The 16,641-nt window shown below is 36.5% G+C and overlaps 1 protein-coding gene across 1 annotated transcript in view; it reads right to left on the reverse strand.

Moving 5' to 3' along the window:
- The window catches only part of SLC38A6 (solute carrier family 38 member 6), a 47,884-nt gene that overhangs the window by 902 nt on the left and 30,341 nt on the right, over positions 1 to 16,641 (reverse strand). The window contains exons 8-15 of the mRNA XM_070931616.1: positions 16,482 to 16,540; positions 7,929 to 7,994; positions 7,368 to 7,421; positions 6,412 to 6,491; positions 3,342 to 3,442; positions 1,742 to 1,866; positions 614 to 758; positions 423 to 517 (exon numbers count right to left, since the gene is read on the reverse strand). Coding sequence (XP_070787717.1) covers positions 423 to 517; positions 614 to 758; positions 1,742 to 1,866; positions 3,342 to 3,442; positions 6,412 to 6,491; positions 7,368 to 7,421; positions 7,929 to 7,994; positions 16,482 to 16,540 — 725 coding nt within the window. The remainder of the gene's footprint in view (positions 1 to 422; positions 518 to 613; positions 759 to 1,741; positions 1,867 to 3,341; positions 3,443 to 6,411; positions 6,492 to 7,367; positions 7,422 to 7,928; positions 7,995 to 16,481; positions 16,541 to 16,641) is intronic.

A 16,641-nucleotide genomic window follows, 5' to 3' on the forward strand; every position in this document is an offset into this window, starting at 1 on the left:
AGAAAATGAATTACAGATTACTGAATGTGCAGGAAGAGAGTCCAGATAAATGCAGATATCTTTGCATATTTCTTATACGTATTTTAGCGCATTTAGCAGAAAGCATACTCCAAATGTCAGTCCTTAGGTGAAAAGAGCACCTTTTTCAGAAAGAGCAATAGAAAATATTTTGTTTACAGGCCATGAATTGTTGTAAATTAGAATAGACAGTGTTAGATGTAGAAGTACACATTATTATTCTGACTAACAGTACATCAACCTTTGCTATATAGCACTATTGACATTAATGTAGTTTCAGGGCAGCATATGGCATATTTTCAAGTTATTCAACCAATCAGAAATTAATTCACAAATTTGTACATGCAATTCAAAACAATGACAATCTGAACAAGCTTTTTTTAAAAAAAGAAAAAGTAGATTACCCCAAGTTTTTGCCATGATATAAAGTCCTCTGTACTAATCTTCAGATAAAATAGTCCAGGGTATACAAAGAGCAAGCAAGTTGAAGTGGTAGACCCTGGAAAAAGATAGGACAAAAGTCTTTTAGTCTTTGTAAGCTCTAAATGAATGGGTTTCAAAATGCAGGAATAGGAAGAAAATCACATAATCTTACCAACTACTCCAAAAAGTTGTCTGATGTCAGGCACATACATTGCAAGCAAGACAACAATTGCATTTAGTACTAAAGTGATGAAAATGTGGTGGATTAGGGAAAAAGGAAGATGTGAAAAAAAGATCATCATTACAGCTTTTCTTGCCTGTAGATTCAAAAGATTTAAAAAGCATGTCAATACAATAATAAATAGCACAAATAACATTTAATTATTTACTGAGACCCAAAAGTGTTTTTTTTTAAAGGCAACTGGACTATGTTTTTCCTTGAAGACGTTTCGCTTCTCATCTGAAGAAGCTTCTTGGATGAGAAGTGAAATGTCTTCAAGAAAAAACCAAGAAAGTCCAGTTGCCTTTTGAAAAAGCACCTTTGGGACAACCATGACCTGGGTGACTTGAGAATCTCCATATATACTTACTGTGATTGTAACTCCATTTGCATTGCTAACTAACTGACAGCAGGGGTCAACACATTGGAAGAAAACCAACTATGTATGAATAGAAACTTTCTTATATGTTAGGTTTTCTCTCTCTATAACCCTCATCCTCCAAAACAGAATGTATAAATGGGAAACTGGCCATAGGGAAATATTCTCAATACCATTTCTGCCTACTGAGCAACCATAAAAAATGTTTTACTGGGTTACTATATTGCTTAGTTCCCAAATGACAAAAACTTCAGGATGAGAATTTGGAAAAGGCCAAGACCAGCAGCAGTTTTGTGGTTTTGTATTAACCCCTGTTAAAAATAAGCTTGCAGAATATCATTAAAACTTCTTTTTGCTGGCTTTCATTTACTTATTACACTGCATGCTAAGTTAAAAGCCAAACGAGGAGAAAACACACACAGATGTGCATACCAAATCTATTTTAAGAATATCATATTCTGCGAATTGCAATGCTGTAAGTCAGCTAAAATTTAAAACTATTTCTTTTTCAAACAAGCACAAAACAAATTAGTATACTGGTTTAGGTTCTCATTCCTCTGTTGCTGTTAATGATCATAAGAGACATGAACACTCTAATCTATTTGAAGTATGAGTAAGGCAGCCAAACTGTTTGTAGGGCCTGCAAATAATTAAGAATGACTTCGGCTAGACCAGCAAATCAAATATTTTGCAATACGTACAGGAAAGTGAATTAGAGGCACTGTCAACAGCACAGCACATAAGATTCCCAGTTTTACTGTCATGACGACTGTATCACGGGGCAAGTACTTGCTGTATCCTTGGAGCAATTCTGAATCCACGTGGTCTGAAATTATTTAAAGTATATTAAGTAGCAACACCTAATTCTCACATTGTAAATTCCATAGGAGCTCAGTCTATTACTGCAATATTCTCCTCTGTTTTAGAGGAAGATTTAAAGAAACATCGGAAGATTAATGATTGTTTTTGACTAAGAAAACCCTATTTGAATGACTTCAGCTTGAATAGTTTGAGAAACTATCCACAGATTTATCTGGTCTTCCTTAGGCTTAGCTATCACAAATACTTGCAGTCTTTTGTGTTTCCACGATCTCTTCATCATGTAAGATGGTTCAAAGTTAAAAAAGAAGAAGAGGGGGGCGAGGTACAAGAATTTAAGAATATAAACTGAAACAGACATGGCTCAAATATCAGACCCATATCTGCCACATTCTTCCCCTGACCATTCTGTCAAATTTTTTTCCTGGCTTTTAATCAACCTGTCTAATTAAGAGTTCATGGAAACTCAAAGGCTTACCACTATTCTAGAAAATTTCTGTTGGCTTAATAACGATATCCCTGTATGGATTTTGGAATGTTTTATATAAGCAGCACTAAGTTAATTAAGTGTGTTTGATTGTTTCATTTTTTGTGAAAACTGGCTTGATTTAATATGTGATGAAAAAAGTGGTATATATAAACATCATAAAAACATAAACACTTATGTGTGAATGTTGTAGATCAATATATATTTGGATGCCAATTTTCAGGAATGCTTGAGGCTGCCATCAGCCACTAGCCAAGCTCATCCCTTCAAAATCGATTATACTTTCTCAAGATGAACAATGGTTTCATTGTTACAATGTTTACAATTACAGTTATTTCAATTTTCCACCCTCCCTTGCCACATGAACCCAAACTATCTAAATATTCTATATTATCTTGGTACGCTTATGCAGAGAAACAAAAATAGTTCTGTAGTCAAAGAAAGCGTATGCTGGTGATTGAACTTATGGCTTAGAGACTAAATGTCTAGAAATTGTTTCTGTTTGTAAATTTTAAAAGCGTGGAGCTACAACATACAACATTAGGTTTTTTTTTTTTTCAGATGTTCATTACTGTTATGCTTGTTGCTTGACAAATGTTAACGGTACCCCCGCTTCTAGTAAACTACGTGATATAAAAAGCAGGAGGGACAACTTTTTTTGACTTTAAGGACTACAGACAATGTTGGGCAGAAAGCTAGGGAAGAAGTTGAACCTTCTACCCCAATGTCGTTATAGCCCTAAGAAGGCTATCCAACAGCCAATTGGGAACCCAATCATGTTGGGAATCATGTTGAGAATCATGTTGGGAAATCAATTACGAGGATCTATCTTTGCATTCCTCACTGAAACTGCAATGCCAGCAGGGCAAAGAAGGCACCATTAGATGGCAATCAAAGTGTCTGCATTCTTCCCACTCTGGTATGTTGGGTCACCATATTGTGGGTTTCTGCTTTATCTCCTATTAATGAACAGAAATTAATATTTGATAACATACTGTAAAAAGTGAGGTATCCAAATAGTGCTGACAGAAAATAAACTAGAAAGCTGAGCGCAATTCCTGTGTTGGCAACCTTTTGCATCCGGCTTTTGGATGGACTACAAAAAGAGAAAAAAAGTGACATTATGAAAGGAATTCATAGAAACACAAATCTCTACAGATGAATGTTTAATCTGTTAACCAATGGACAACAGTTTCCTTCAACACACACCCCTTCCATCCCACCCCAAGGAACAAATTCTTGGATGGAATATTATAGAGACTTGGAGACAGCTTTTTGCAACTTTCAGAAGATTCAAATTTGTAATAATTCAATTAATTTCTTCTTCAATCTTCACATGACAGACTTTATGTTCCTTAGTCCCAAAATTCACAAGGATAGTTACCGTTGCCATGAAATAAGAAGATGCATGCTACTTAGGCAAATTTAGACAAAATATTAAAATACAGAAATATCACAAAGGTATGTACTGAGAAGGCTATGGTTTTCTTATAACTTACAGCTATGAAAGCTGAATTGTCAAAAAGGCTAAACAAAGAAAAGTGCCACCTTTCAACATTATTATATATACAAAAATGTAAATCATAGCTGCCAGTTCTTTAGCTGGTATTCACCTTTGTACTCATCGAGTTCTTCCCAAGAACCTAAAATGCTATAATGTATCTGTATACTATATATGAGCATCCAAGCAATATGGTCTTTTATAATGAACAATGGAAACTTTGTCAATGTGCATATTTCTTAAGATACTCAAGATTGTTTGGTATGGCATCCAATGTACCACTGGGACCACCATGGCCGATTTATGCCATAATTTTTCCAATTTCAATTTTCAGATCTTGATAGGGTATGTTCTTCTCCAATTCTTTGTGTTCTACTATATCCTGATGCCACGTCAATTATTCACACTTTCTTCTTTTCAACCACAAATAAATCTGGTGTGTTATGAATCAAGAGTTTATCAGTTTGCATTCGGAAATCTTACAATATTTTAACTTGTTCATTTTCCACTACTTTTTCAATGTTATGTTCCCACCAATTTTTCATGACTACCCGGTGGTCTTCCAGGTGCGCTTCAAGGTTTTGGTCACCACCTTTAGAACACTCCATGGCTTAGGACCTGGTTATTTACGGGACCGCCTACTACCACAAACAGCCTCCCACCGGCCGGTACGCTCTCATAGAGAAGGGCTCCTCCGGGTGCCATCAGCCAAACAACGTCGACTGGCGGCCCCCAGGGGGAGGGCCTTCTCTGTGGGGGCACCCACTATCTGGAACAAGCTCCCCCCAGAGATACGGAGGATCCCGGATCTGCGCACTTTCCGCCGTGCTCTTAAGACCCTCCTATTCCAGCAAGCCGGCCTGGCCTAATTTTCTCCCCCATTTTAAAATTCTTTTAAATCGAAATTTTAATCTGTTTTAAATTATTGGGATTTTTAATTGTCTCGGGCTAAATTATTTAATCTGGTTTTAATTATGTTTCTAACTTTTGTATCTATGTATTTTATTTTGTGCCTGTTCACCGCCCTGAGTCCTTCGGGAGTAGGGCGGTATATAAATTTAATTTTAAAAAAAAAAACTAGCATTACTGATAATTTTTACAGATGTTCCAGTGAATAATTTTGGCAACTATGCTATGTCATTGTTTATAATCACTTTGTGCAATTTCTTGCACAAGCTGACTATATGATTACTGTTTTACTGCTTCCTTAGACAATTTGCATTTGAATCATTTGTTGACTTTTCAATTTGGCCTTGATTGTGTTAGTTTGAATAGCTTGCTCTTGAGCAGCCAAAATCAAGCCTTTAGTTTCTTTCTTTAATGTTCAGTTGTAAGCCATTGCCAGATTTTATTTTTATCTATCTTTCCCTTGATTTCTTATTTTTTTATTTTTAAATAATTGACTATATAATGCTTTTCCTTGCCCGGATTCTGTTCTTGTTTTTACTACAGTATTTAAATATTCATGTTTTGTTTCCTGCACATTTAATAAGTTCCAATTTTTAACCTGCATCAATGTTTGTGTCTTTTATGTAATCAGCCAATGCATGCTTTTCTTCTTCAACAATTTATCTGACTTGAAATAAACCTCTGCCTCCATTTCTGCAGGGAAGGTATAATTTATCAATATCAATGGGGAAGTATTGTATAGTGAATACTCTTTAGCTTTTTGTCCAAACTGTCCAGTTTGGCTTGTGCCAGTTAATAATTCCCACAGTGTATCATAGGTATGACCCAGGTATTGATGACTTTGATGGTGTTTCCAGAATTCAAATTTGTCTTTAGCACTTTTCTCACTCTTTGCATGTATTCTTTATTCATCACATTTTTACTTGTCCATGCTTGATATTATCCAATTGTAAAATACCTGAACACTTATATGTTGCTAATTCAAGGTGCTTCAGGACCTTGAGTCTCCAAGCAGGTGACCCCCAAAAAGGAAAGGCACAGATCTTTTAGCAAGATGAATAGAATACTAGTGGATCCTTAGCTGGAAGATCCTCCCTTTCCTGATATAGAGGATGATGCTTCAGTACATTAAAAAAAGTAATTATATTTTCTCATTTTTAAAAATCCCATAGAGCTGGGGGGCTCCCCTTCATTTATCTGTACAGTTCCCTTCCAAGGGGTGCTCCATAAGTCCTTGAAAACCTGGCTTTGCTCCCAAACTGGGGATTAGCCAACCCAATATCAGTTTGGGGAAATGTGTTATTTTGTTGTACTGTTCCATTTTGAGGGGGGGGGTGGCAGCAACAATGTGTTATTCCAGACATTCATTTTCATTTTCTTTTTATTGTTTGTGAATGTTAATGCGTAAGCTGCCCAGAGTTCTTTGGAGTCAGGCTAAATTTCAGTAAATAAATAGGATGTGATCAAATTGAGGTTAGACTGTCACCTGTCTGAGATGGTTAACTTGGAATCCTTCAGACCAGGAGTTGCACTTAAGAGCCTAAATGGTCTCTTTCAATATTATCCACACTAGATTAAAAAGGAAATGAAACTTTTCCAAATTTCAATACTTCTGTTTTTTTTTAAATGGTTTGCACTTACAAATTAAATGTTACCTTTGGAGCTCACAATAAATTGGCAGTACTGATGTATGGCAGAGAAATGAAAAAGCCATAGTTGGAATGGCATAAGCAGTCTAATAAAAAGAAAAGAAAGAAAGACCGTGTTGAAATAAAGTCTGTAAATGTTTGAAATTTATTTTTTAAACCCTTGCAAAAAAAAAAAAAAGTCAACAATTAAGTTGTATTGATTCCACTATGTTTTACTGTGGGGTTTTGGCTGCCTTGTTAATGAAAGACAGAAATATGTGTTGCCTTTCTTCCTCCCTCCCTCCCCCCCCCCCCCTCTCTCTCTCTCTCACACACACACACACACACACACACACACACACACACACACACACACAACATATATATGCATAACATGGCTGGATGACAAATGTTATGAGTTACAAAGCACCCATTTACCAAAATGTTGTGGGGCAATCTGTTGCCCTGTGTGCCCTGTTATCTCTGCTTTTATCTTCTTCTTTTTTTCTGGACAGGTGAATACAGTTTCAACTAGAATACGCCGCTGCAGTTTCCCACAATTTTTATTTTCTAAGAAAACTTGCAGAGTTCATCCTGGGCTCAAAGACATTATTGGAAATAATAACCGTGGTAAAGGCTTTATAGCTTGCAAAGCATCCATTTTAAAAATAAACTAGAATACTTTATCAGTGTAAAAGATCAGGGGGAAGGGAGCACTAGCTGACATTAAAGAGGTTCTCCACTGGAGATTTCAGATTTAGGACAGATTCCCAATTCAATTTATCATCCTTAGGAAGTACTATACACAAAGACAGTCATACTGGGAATCTCTGGCTAATTCCAATGCCAATTCTAATCTCATAATTCTAATAAACCCCACAGTTCAAGCCTGAGCTACAAATATTTTCTTCTATCAGTAATTCTAATGCTTCACTACATTTTTGTAAACTCTTTTAAATTGTTAAAAGAATATTTTAGATTACCTCTTTGGAGAAATTAAAAAGTTGTGCATTACAGTCTCCAGTAGAGTTTGAAACCTATGTAAAACAAAACCAAAAAAAGCACATCAGCTGGGTTCAAATTACATAATTTAAAAACTATTTCAAATTCCTACCAGTGAACTTACTAAGACGATTTAATGAAGACCACATTTATACTAATCGCTTTAAAGTAATCCTCAATTACTTTCAAAACCATGTAGCAGCCTACTGCAACTACCAACAAAACAGAAATGGTTTAAGATATGGGGGGAAACTCATCCTTATTCAGTGATAAACTATTCCAGATGAATAGTTCCTTTCCAGAATCTGTTTCTTTGTAGTCCAATGCATCTGCATAAATTAATGCACGTAAAACCTATAATCTTGGATTGTGCACTTCTAGTGATACAGTAATATATACTATATCTCTAGTTCAGCAAACCATCTGTGCTATTTCAAGGTACTATAAATTCAAGTAATCTGCATAACACTTGGTACTCCTGAAATAAAAGGCTGCAGAAAATACAAGAACAATACATTTCAGATTTAAAGTAGTTTATATACCTGGGAGAATCCTGAGGCAAAGTTTAGTGGCAGAGGGCAAGGAATTGACCACTTTTTAATTATTATCTATAAAAAGAAGAAAAAAGTAAGAGTTCAGTTAGCTGTGACCATACTGCATCCAATCAAAAACTAATGATCTAATCAGCATAGTTATTAGCTATCCTAATGAGGAATGATGAGAATAGTAAGTCTGTTATTTTTAAAAATAATGGTTTACTCATACAGAATTTCCTTTGGCACTGGAGCACTTGTGATTTGATAGAGTAAGTAAAAATGATGGGAAATAATACTTAAACAAAGCCCTTAGGTTCAAAAACAGATTGAGAAGGTCCCAAAAGATCAAGGGCTCACCTTTGCTTGAATTCAATTCCTCTTTGCTCCTCACATTGAGCAGAGGTCAAATAAGGAAATACTATGGCTATTTATATATAAAGTCTCCCTCACATCAAACTCAATTTATGATGACTACATGGAGATAATTTTCAGTTTGGGAGTTGGATTCTTCCACATCCGAGATGCCTTTTCTATCTTTCTACTAATCAAGTCTGACTTTGTCTTGTTCAGACAAGTCTGCAAGGAGTATATATCCTTCCATTCCCCACCATCCAGTCAGAGCTGAAAAAGCTTCTTGGATGAGAAGTGAAACATCTTCAAAGAAAAACCAGGAAGTCCAGCTACCTCTTGAAAAAGCACCTTTGGGATGTTCAGACAAGCTCATGAAAGTAGTATCTCAAGTGTTATCTCCCAAAGGGCAATATGTGCAAGACCAAGCTACAGGACACAGATTTTTGTTTCTACCTTTTCCTTAGAAGTACCAAATAGTGGGGAATGGTGTCCGAAATGGTCAATATTGCCTACAATAATCAACATCAATCCAATAGTGTTCTGCACAGTGGCAAATGGTTTTTATCCAGATAAGTGAATATTGTTAAGTCTGCATGTTTGTGAATTTCCTCTTATTGCCCACCTAATCATGAGCACTATTGACTCTCTTAAGGCACTCTGATGAAGAAGAAACTAAATAGTTCTTGGGAAGAGTTCCTTTCACTTTTAACAGTCTTGCAGTTGGCTGAACTTATGTTTATGTATAGATAAGAGTCAATACATTTTATTTGTATAATACAAATGTAGTCCTTCCTATTACTGCCCAACAGCATGAACCAAAAAATATATAATGGTTGCTGGAATTGGGCATGTCTAGTTTAATGAAAAGAAGGACTAGGAGTGACATGATAGCAGTGTTCCAATTTCTAAGGGGCTGCCACAAAGAAGAGGGAGTCAAGCTACTCTCCAAAGCACCTGAAGGCAGGACAAGAAGCAATGGGTAGAAACTAATCAAGGAGAGAAGCAACCTAGAACTAAGGAGAAATTTCCTAGCAGTTAGAACAATTAATCAGTGGGACAACTTGCCTCCAGAAGTTGTGAATGCTCCAACAGTGGAAGTTTTTAAGAAGAGATTGGACGACCATTTGTCTGAAATGGAGTAGGGTTTCCTGCCTGAGCAGGGGTTGGACTAAAAGATCTCCAAGGTCTCTTCCAACTCTGTTATTCTGTTATAATAATAGAAGAGCTCTTTCTGATCAAAAGCTTACTCAAAACCAGTGTAGTAAGAACATGTCCCTGGGCTGTACCACGACAAGCAGTGATGACTTGTATGTGCTATTCTATATAAACAATTCCTAAGCACAAAAACCAAACATGTCATGAAGGAAGCATGCTATATTTCTATAGGTAAAGACATTTTTCTCACAGGAGAGCAATTTGTCAAGCAAACCCTGACCCTCTGAAATGCTATAAATCCAAAATTCTATTTACTATCCATTGGATGTTTAAGAACTAGATTCCAGCTAACTGAAATTATTGAACAACAAAGCAAATCAAAGATCACAATAAACACTGAGAAATGAATATAACAACACTACATTTTATTATTTTAGAGTAATCATACATATATTAACTGATTTGAAAGAGATCAGTCATTTGTTAAGTCAGAGTCACCTTATCGGGGAGATGGGAAGCATATAAATTTAATAAATAATAATAACAGCTTGTACTTTTAGAGCATAATAGACTGGGGAAGTTTTGTTAAGAATTGCAAAGGAAGCGTACTAAGAAAACTTAATAAATTCCTGTAATGTCAAAGAATCTCTAACGGTTGCTTACCCAAAGCTGGAAGGCAGTGAGGAGGGGGGTTGGGGGTGGGGGGCAGGGAAAGAGAGAGAGAACTGAATACTGGAAAACTGAAAAAAATGTTCCATTATAGGATAAAATTCCATACTCCATTCATTATTCTTAGATCACCATTTTAGAGCAGTTTCAGAGAATAGTTTTCTTTCCTCAGATCACTCATTCTCATAATATCCCTATGAGGCAAGCTATTAATAATGATAAAAAAGAAGGAAAACAGATCAAGATCACCCAGGGAGTTTCTAGCTGAGGCAGAATTTCAATTCTTGGGTCCAAGCCCGTATCTGTAGCCAATATTAACATTTGTCCTCACAGGCAATAACCTGAGCAGACGCTTTGCCCAAAAAAACCAAAAGGAGAAAATTATAATACTATAAAAATATTGCTTCCATATGCCCAGGTCAGATTTTGGATTCCTGGAACGTATTAAAGGGTATGTACTTGAGATAGCAACAAAATGATATGCAAACTAAAGTACAGCAGGTATCACGATACATTATCTTCTCAAGACAAAAAAATAGGTCAGAGAATTGTAATTGGATTTAATAGAGCTCTGAAAATTTTCCTTTAGCATTTATTTATTTTAATTAACACTAGTGGTGCTAAATATGTTTAAAATGTGTAATACACAAACACTTCCAGCTTCATGTGAAACCTTTTCCTTACAAACTAAGAGCAAAGCTAACACTAGGGCTCACCTCTAACACTAGAAGAGAAAGTTAGCACTTTCTCATAATGGGAAGGGAGGTCAGCCATGGAGGCAGCCAGAGTGGGCCCCATTCGAGCCCAGTGAACATGGGAGCCCGGGGTTTATATTTATGATGGTTGCTGTGTCCCGTGGTCATGTGATCACCTTTTGTGATCTTCTAACAAGCAAAAGTCAAGAAGGAAGCCAGATTTACTTAACAACCGGGTTACTAACTTAAAGGCTTCGGTAACAACTGTGGCAAGAAATATTGTAAAATGAGGCATTTTACTCACTTAATAAATGTCTCACTTAACAGCACATTCTGTTGTGCCGAGTCAATTGTATAAGTCAAGGACTACACGTATATGCTTCATCGATTATATAAAGGCTTTTTATTATCGTGTTGATCATGTTAAAATGTGGAATATGCTCAGGAAAATAGGGATCTCATGGCATCTCACTGTCCTCATGCAAATACAGACCCCTATGCAGAAGTTAGGAAGCCACAATCCATAAAATAATGAAACAGACTGGCTTCAGATTAGCAATGGGATGAGTCATGTATGCCCTCTCCCTTTTTATTCAATGTTTATGCTGATTATAAAGGTAGTCCTCGACTTACAACAGTTTATTTAGTAACCAAAGTTACAACGGCACTGAAAAAAGTAACTTATGACCACTTTTCACACTTACGATCTTTGAGGCATTCCCATGATCATGTGATCAAAATTCAGATGTTTGGCAACTGGTTCATACTTATGACCGTTGCTGTGTCCCAAGGTCATGTCATCACCTTTTGCAACCTTCTGACAAACATAATCAACGGGGAAGCCAGATTCACTTAACAACTATGTTACTAACTTATCAAGTGCAGTGATTCACTTGACAACTGTGGCAAGAAAAGTAGTAAAACAGGGCAAAATTCACTTAACAAATGTCTCACTTAACAACAGAGATTTTGGGCTCAGTTGTGGTCATAAATTGAGGACTACCTGTACATTAGGAAAGCTGGATTGGAAGAGGATGAGTGTGGTTTTAAAGCTGGAGGAAGAACATCAATGACTTGTGCAACGCAGATGACACAACTCTGATAGCTGAAAATGTAAATGACCTGGAAGCTCTAATAAGCCAAGAAGTTAAGGAGTAGTTAAAAAAAACAACAGGACTATAATTACATTTAAGACCAAACTAATGAGACCAGGTACAGCAACTGGCTTTAGAACCAACAGTGAAAATATTGAAGTGGTGAGTAGTTTCGATCTTTTAATATTGATTATCAGAAGTAAAGGAATCAGAAGTTAAGAAATATGCAGTAGACAAGCACTTGGCAGAGTAATAATAAAGGGCCTTGAAAAGTTATTCAGGTGCCAAGATGTATTTAGATTACCTGTACTTACAAAGATGAGATTTATTCCTGCAGAAGCCATGTTAGAGTAACATAAATTGCTGAAAAGAAGCTATAAATTATTTTCTTTGGTAATGCTTTTTACTATTTTACCTGGAATGAATAAGCTAACTTGACTATGCTTTTCTATATTTCTCCTCAATGCCTTTTTAAACATTGGAGTCCTGTTGACTTTCTTCCTGTCTTTAGGAGCAAATGCTGTTCTTAAAGAAAAATTGCCTATTTCTGTCCAAAAAAAAAAAAAAAACAGCTGGCAATTTCACATTTTAATTTTTAAACAGCCTCATGATTGATACCATCTGGAGCCAAGGATTTATTTGTTTCTAATTTGTCAATTACATTTATCTCTTGTTACCTTGCCTAGTTTATCTATCCCTCTCCTGAAAAATGCCATTCAGACACAGTATCTGGCCTGCATCTTCAGTAGTGAAAACAGGGGATGAAGAATTCATACGGTCTGTGGCATTTTCCTCCACTTCCTAAATGCCACTGTTATTCAACGGCCAAACGACATCTCTAGTTATTTACTTCTTTGGAATACATTTACATATGTTTGTTGCTTGTCTTAATATTCTTCACTCTTCAAAACTGTTGGGCATATTTTGACTATATATTTTATTATATTATATTATATTCTCCATCAGATTTCCAAAGAGTCTAGACTGGTTGCAACATAACAAAAGCAACAAGTCGAAGTGCAGCTGACCAGAAGAGCAAAATACCAAATAACTATAAAAACAGTGACAACAATTAATGAATTTATTTCCTATTAAATGCAGAGAATAATTGTTTTGAATAATCCCTGATTGGTCATCAGTTATGCAGTGAGAGAACATATAGCTCTAGCGTTATCAAGCCCATATGAAAGCATTAAACAACTGGGACTTTTACTTGGGAACAGAACTCGGCAAACAAACCAGAACCAAGTAAAATGTGTGTTACAACAAAAGTACCTATGAACATGATGCATAATTGGAAGACATCATTTAGATACATAGTACACAGATTATCTGCCTTCCAGACTACCTGGTTAAAATCCTTTTACAACAGACAGGGTGGTGAATAAGTGATCTGTCACTGGACCTGCTAAGGAACTGAGACATACTAGATGCAGGTAAACCCAAGAAGGTATTAATGAATGGCAGTTTAGCTCAAAGGAGGTTGCTGAGCTTGCAGAAGATTATCATCTCCTAGACTTGGCAAAAATATTTTGGAGATCTTGAAAGATGCTGCCCTTAGGGAGAGGTTTTGACAGCTTTGAAGTCTGATTTTTATCCTATGGTTCAGTTCCTTAATGGACTGGCTGTCTTGCACTCTGGATGGCATTTTTGCAGGACAACCTTTATGTGATTTTTATCTTCTTAAAAACACAGGAAAAAAGTAAGGTCTGCCTGCAAGTCAACACAAGCCAAGAGAGTCAAGGGGCACTGCTTATTATTCTGCAGGGAAAGCACCGAACTTCAGCAAAGCATGCTTGCTCAGGTGGAAGGCAGAGAGGGAATAATAATGTTTAAGCTTGGCTGCTATTACTGTTTCATTTATTTTAATGTCTTCTTCCATCAATCTATCCTAGGTCAAAGAACAACCATTTAAAAGAAAATGGGGTGATGGGGGCATAATGAAATATATAAATTTACACATGTATAAAGAACTATTATCACTCTGCTCTGATTTATTTGTACCTATTTGATATCCTCTCCTAGTTTTCTTTACATGTCAATATGACTTTGAAAATTAGAACAACATAAGTGTGCATGACACTCAATTATTATTCTAGTGATTAACATGAGCCACTGAAAGCCAATCTTTTCACTCAAAAGAAAATGGTTAAGGAGATAACCTTTTGCTAACAGCCAAGTAGTAAAGTAATCTTACTACCAAGTAGTAAAGTAACCTAGGTCCATGAGTCAACTACTCCAAAGAAAAGAGATGGGGGGGAGGGGTGGGTTCCTAATCATTTCTTTGAGAGTTGCTTGCTTTAGAAGTAAAATATCTCAGAATAAGGGGGAGACAACCTACCAAGAAGGAACATTGTGCAATGGTACTCCTACATATATATGATAGTGGAAGGGAAAGGGAGCAGAAGAACAATCCACTAGTCCTTATTCACTTTCTTCTATAAACCACATCAGCATATTAGATTTAGCTCTTAGATTCCCTCTTCAATTGAATACAGGATATTTTTTGCATCCAAGAATCATTCTGGATTATGGAAGCATCTGTAATTTTGACAGCATGTAATGGGTTCATGTAATGGGCTATTAAAATAACCTAAGAAAAGGAGGACAGTGAGCAAAAAAAAAAAAAAAAAGGAAGAGAGTGGGTTTTTTTTTACATTTCATAGTTCATGTAATTAAAACTATCCTTTATAACATAAGGTTTCTTTTCTCCTCCTTCCCTACCTTCAATACACATACTTAAATGGGGTTCAATTTTCTTTTTACCTTTTTTTTACCTGACCTTTTTGCTAGGCAATACAATTGCCAATACAATTGCTTGCATTTATTCATATTCAGAAATCTGATAGACAAAATCTCATGAAATGATAGTGGTCATACCTTGTGAGATCACTTGAGATTTTTCTGAAATTGTGAACTCTGAGGACATGGATGGGATTCTGTGTGGAATGAGATCCAACATCTCTAGACTATACTCCTAGGTGGTTAAGTGCTGCCAGACAGGGAACAAAGGATTGGATGTAAAAGGTAGTGAACTCTTTCTTAAGGGAGACCATGATGCCACACTGAACCATTTCAAGAGATTGTCTCTCAACCTGGCCAATGCACACAAAATCTCCAAAGACCCTAACACTAAATAATTTTGGCTGGCAGGGCTAGGAAAAGAGCCTTCTCTGCTGTTGCCCATACCCTATGGAATATCCCCCAGAGCTGATATGAGACCAGTAGTGGGATTCAACCAGTTTGCACCACTTCGGCCGAACCGGTTGTTAAATTGCTGGCTGGTCCCCTCCCCTCCCAGCCCCTTCCTGAAGTCCCACACGCCCCATTTTGGCTCCCAGAGAAGTGCAGGGAGGCCTACTAGGCTCAAAATGGGGTGCGGGGGAGTGTGGCATGCCCCCCATGGTCCATTTATGCTCCCAGGGGGCTGCAGGAAAGCCTACTAGGCCCAAAATGGGATGCGGGAGGGTGTGGCGCGGGCCCCCCCAACAGCCCATTTTTGCTCCCGGGGGCTGCAGGGTGGCCTACTAGGCCCAAAACGGGGCACCCACCCAGCCGGTCATTAGGGCAGAGAACGGTTGTTAAATTATTTGAATCCCACCACTGGATGAGACCCATTCTCCTATGCAATCCATGGGAGTGGTTGGTGTCTTAAGGACACTCCCTTTGCTTTTTGCATTTTTTAAACCTCTGTAACTCTTATCTTTTTAACTATATTATGGTTTTATTTGTAAATTGCCCTGAGTCACTTACATGAGATGGGTGGTATATAAATTTGATTAAATAAATAAATATCCCCAATATATAGATAATGCAGTTGTTGCCAGCATATGCTGGAATTTTTAAAACATTCTATCAATTGCTTGAATACACATTTGTGGCCCCTGCACATACAGATGTTGGTTTTGAAGATAATTCATGTCTAAACCTATCCTGAAATGTATCCATTTCTACATATTCTTTACTGTTGCAGAAACCACAGTAGAAGCAAATCTAAACCAAATGCACACCCTTACTATTTTCCATAGATTACAAAAGCAGCAATGAATGTAAACATCAGCACTAAATAACCTACTTGACACAGAGACAGAATAGGGAGAAAGCATTTCTTTCAGTCTGAAAGAATAAGACCTTGATATATTAATATGGATGTTAAATTTCTCAGAAGAGTTTTGCTGCTTCTTGTGCTTTGTGTTATTGAACTAAGATGTAAATTCAATTTACTTGGAAAAGTTGACATTTTCTTCTGCACGAGTTACAGTAAATGGTGGTTGGAAATAAGGATGAAAAATTCCATCCCACGCAGACTAATATTTTTCATTGCCCTGTCAGCGAAAACAAATACACTGTACTGCATTTTACAGTCCAAAAAAATTAACAATGGTGTTTTTTTTTCATATTCCTGATTTTTTTAAGCCAAAAAACTTACCCAAACACAAGGAAACACATACACTGCATATAAAAGACAGGAGAAGGAACACTTTGGTTTTAAAGACAATTTTTTTAAAGACAGACATCTGTTTCAAAGAAATTCTGAAATCCATCAAAAGAAAAAGAAAACATAAGCTATGATCTGGATTTTTTTTTTTACTTACCACAAGAGCAAAGTACACCATAAAGAAAAATGATAAACTACTTGTGTAGCCAAGAAAGCCTGTAAAATAACAGTAAAAATAAGAGACAATTTATAAGGAAAGTGATCCTGATGTAAGGTTAAAAGAGTTTCAGATTGTAAGTGTGTTTTTCATTATAGGG

This window comes from Pituophis catenifer, unplaced genomic scaffold, assembly GCF_029215685.1.
Source record: "Pituophis catenifer annectens isolate HBS135680 unplaced genomic scaffold, rPitCat1.0.hap2 SCAF_1, whole genome shotgun sequence".
NCBI lineage: Eukaryota > Metazoa > Chordata > Lepidosauria > Squamata > Colubridae > Pituophis > Pituophis catenifer.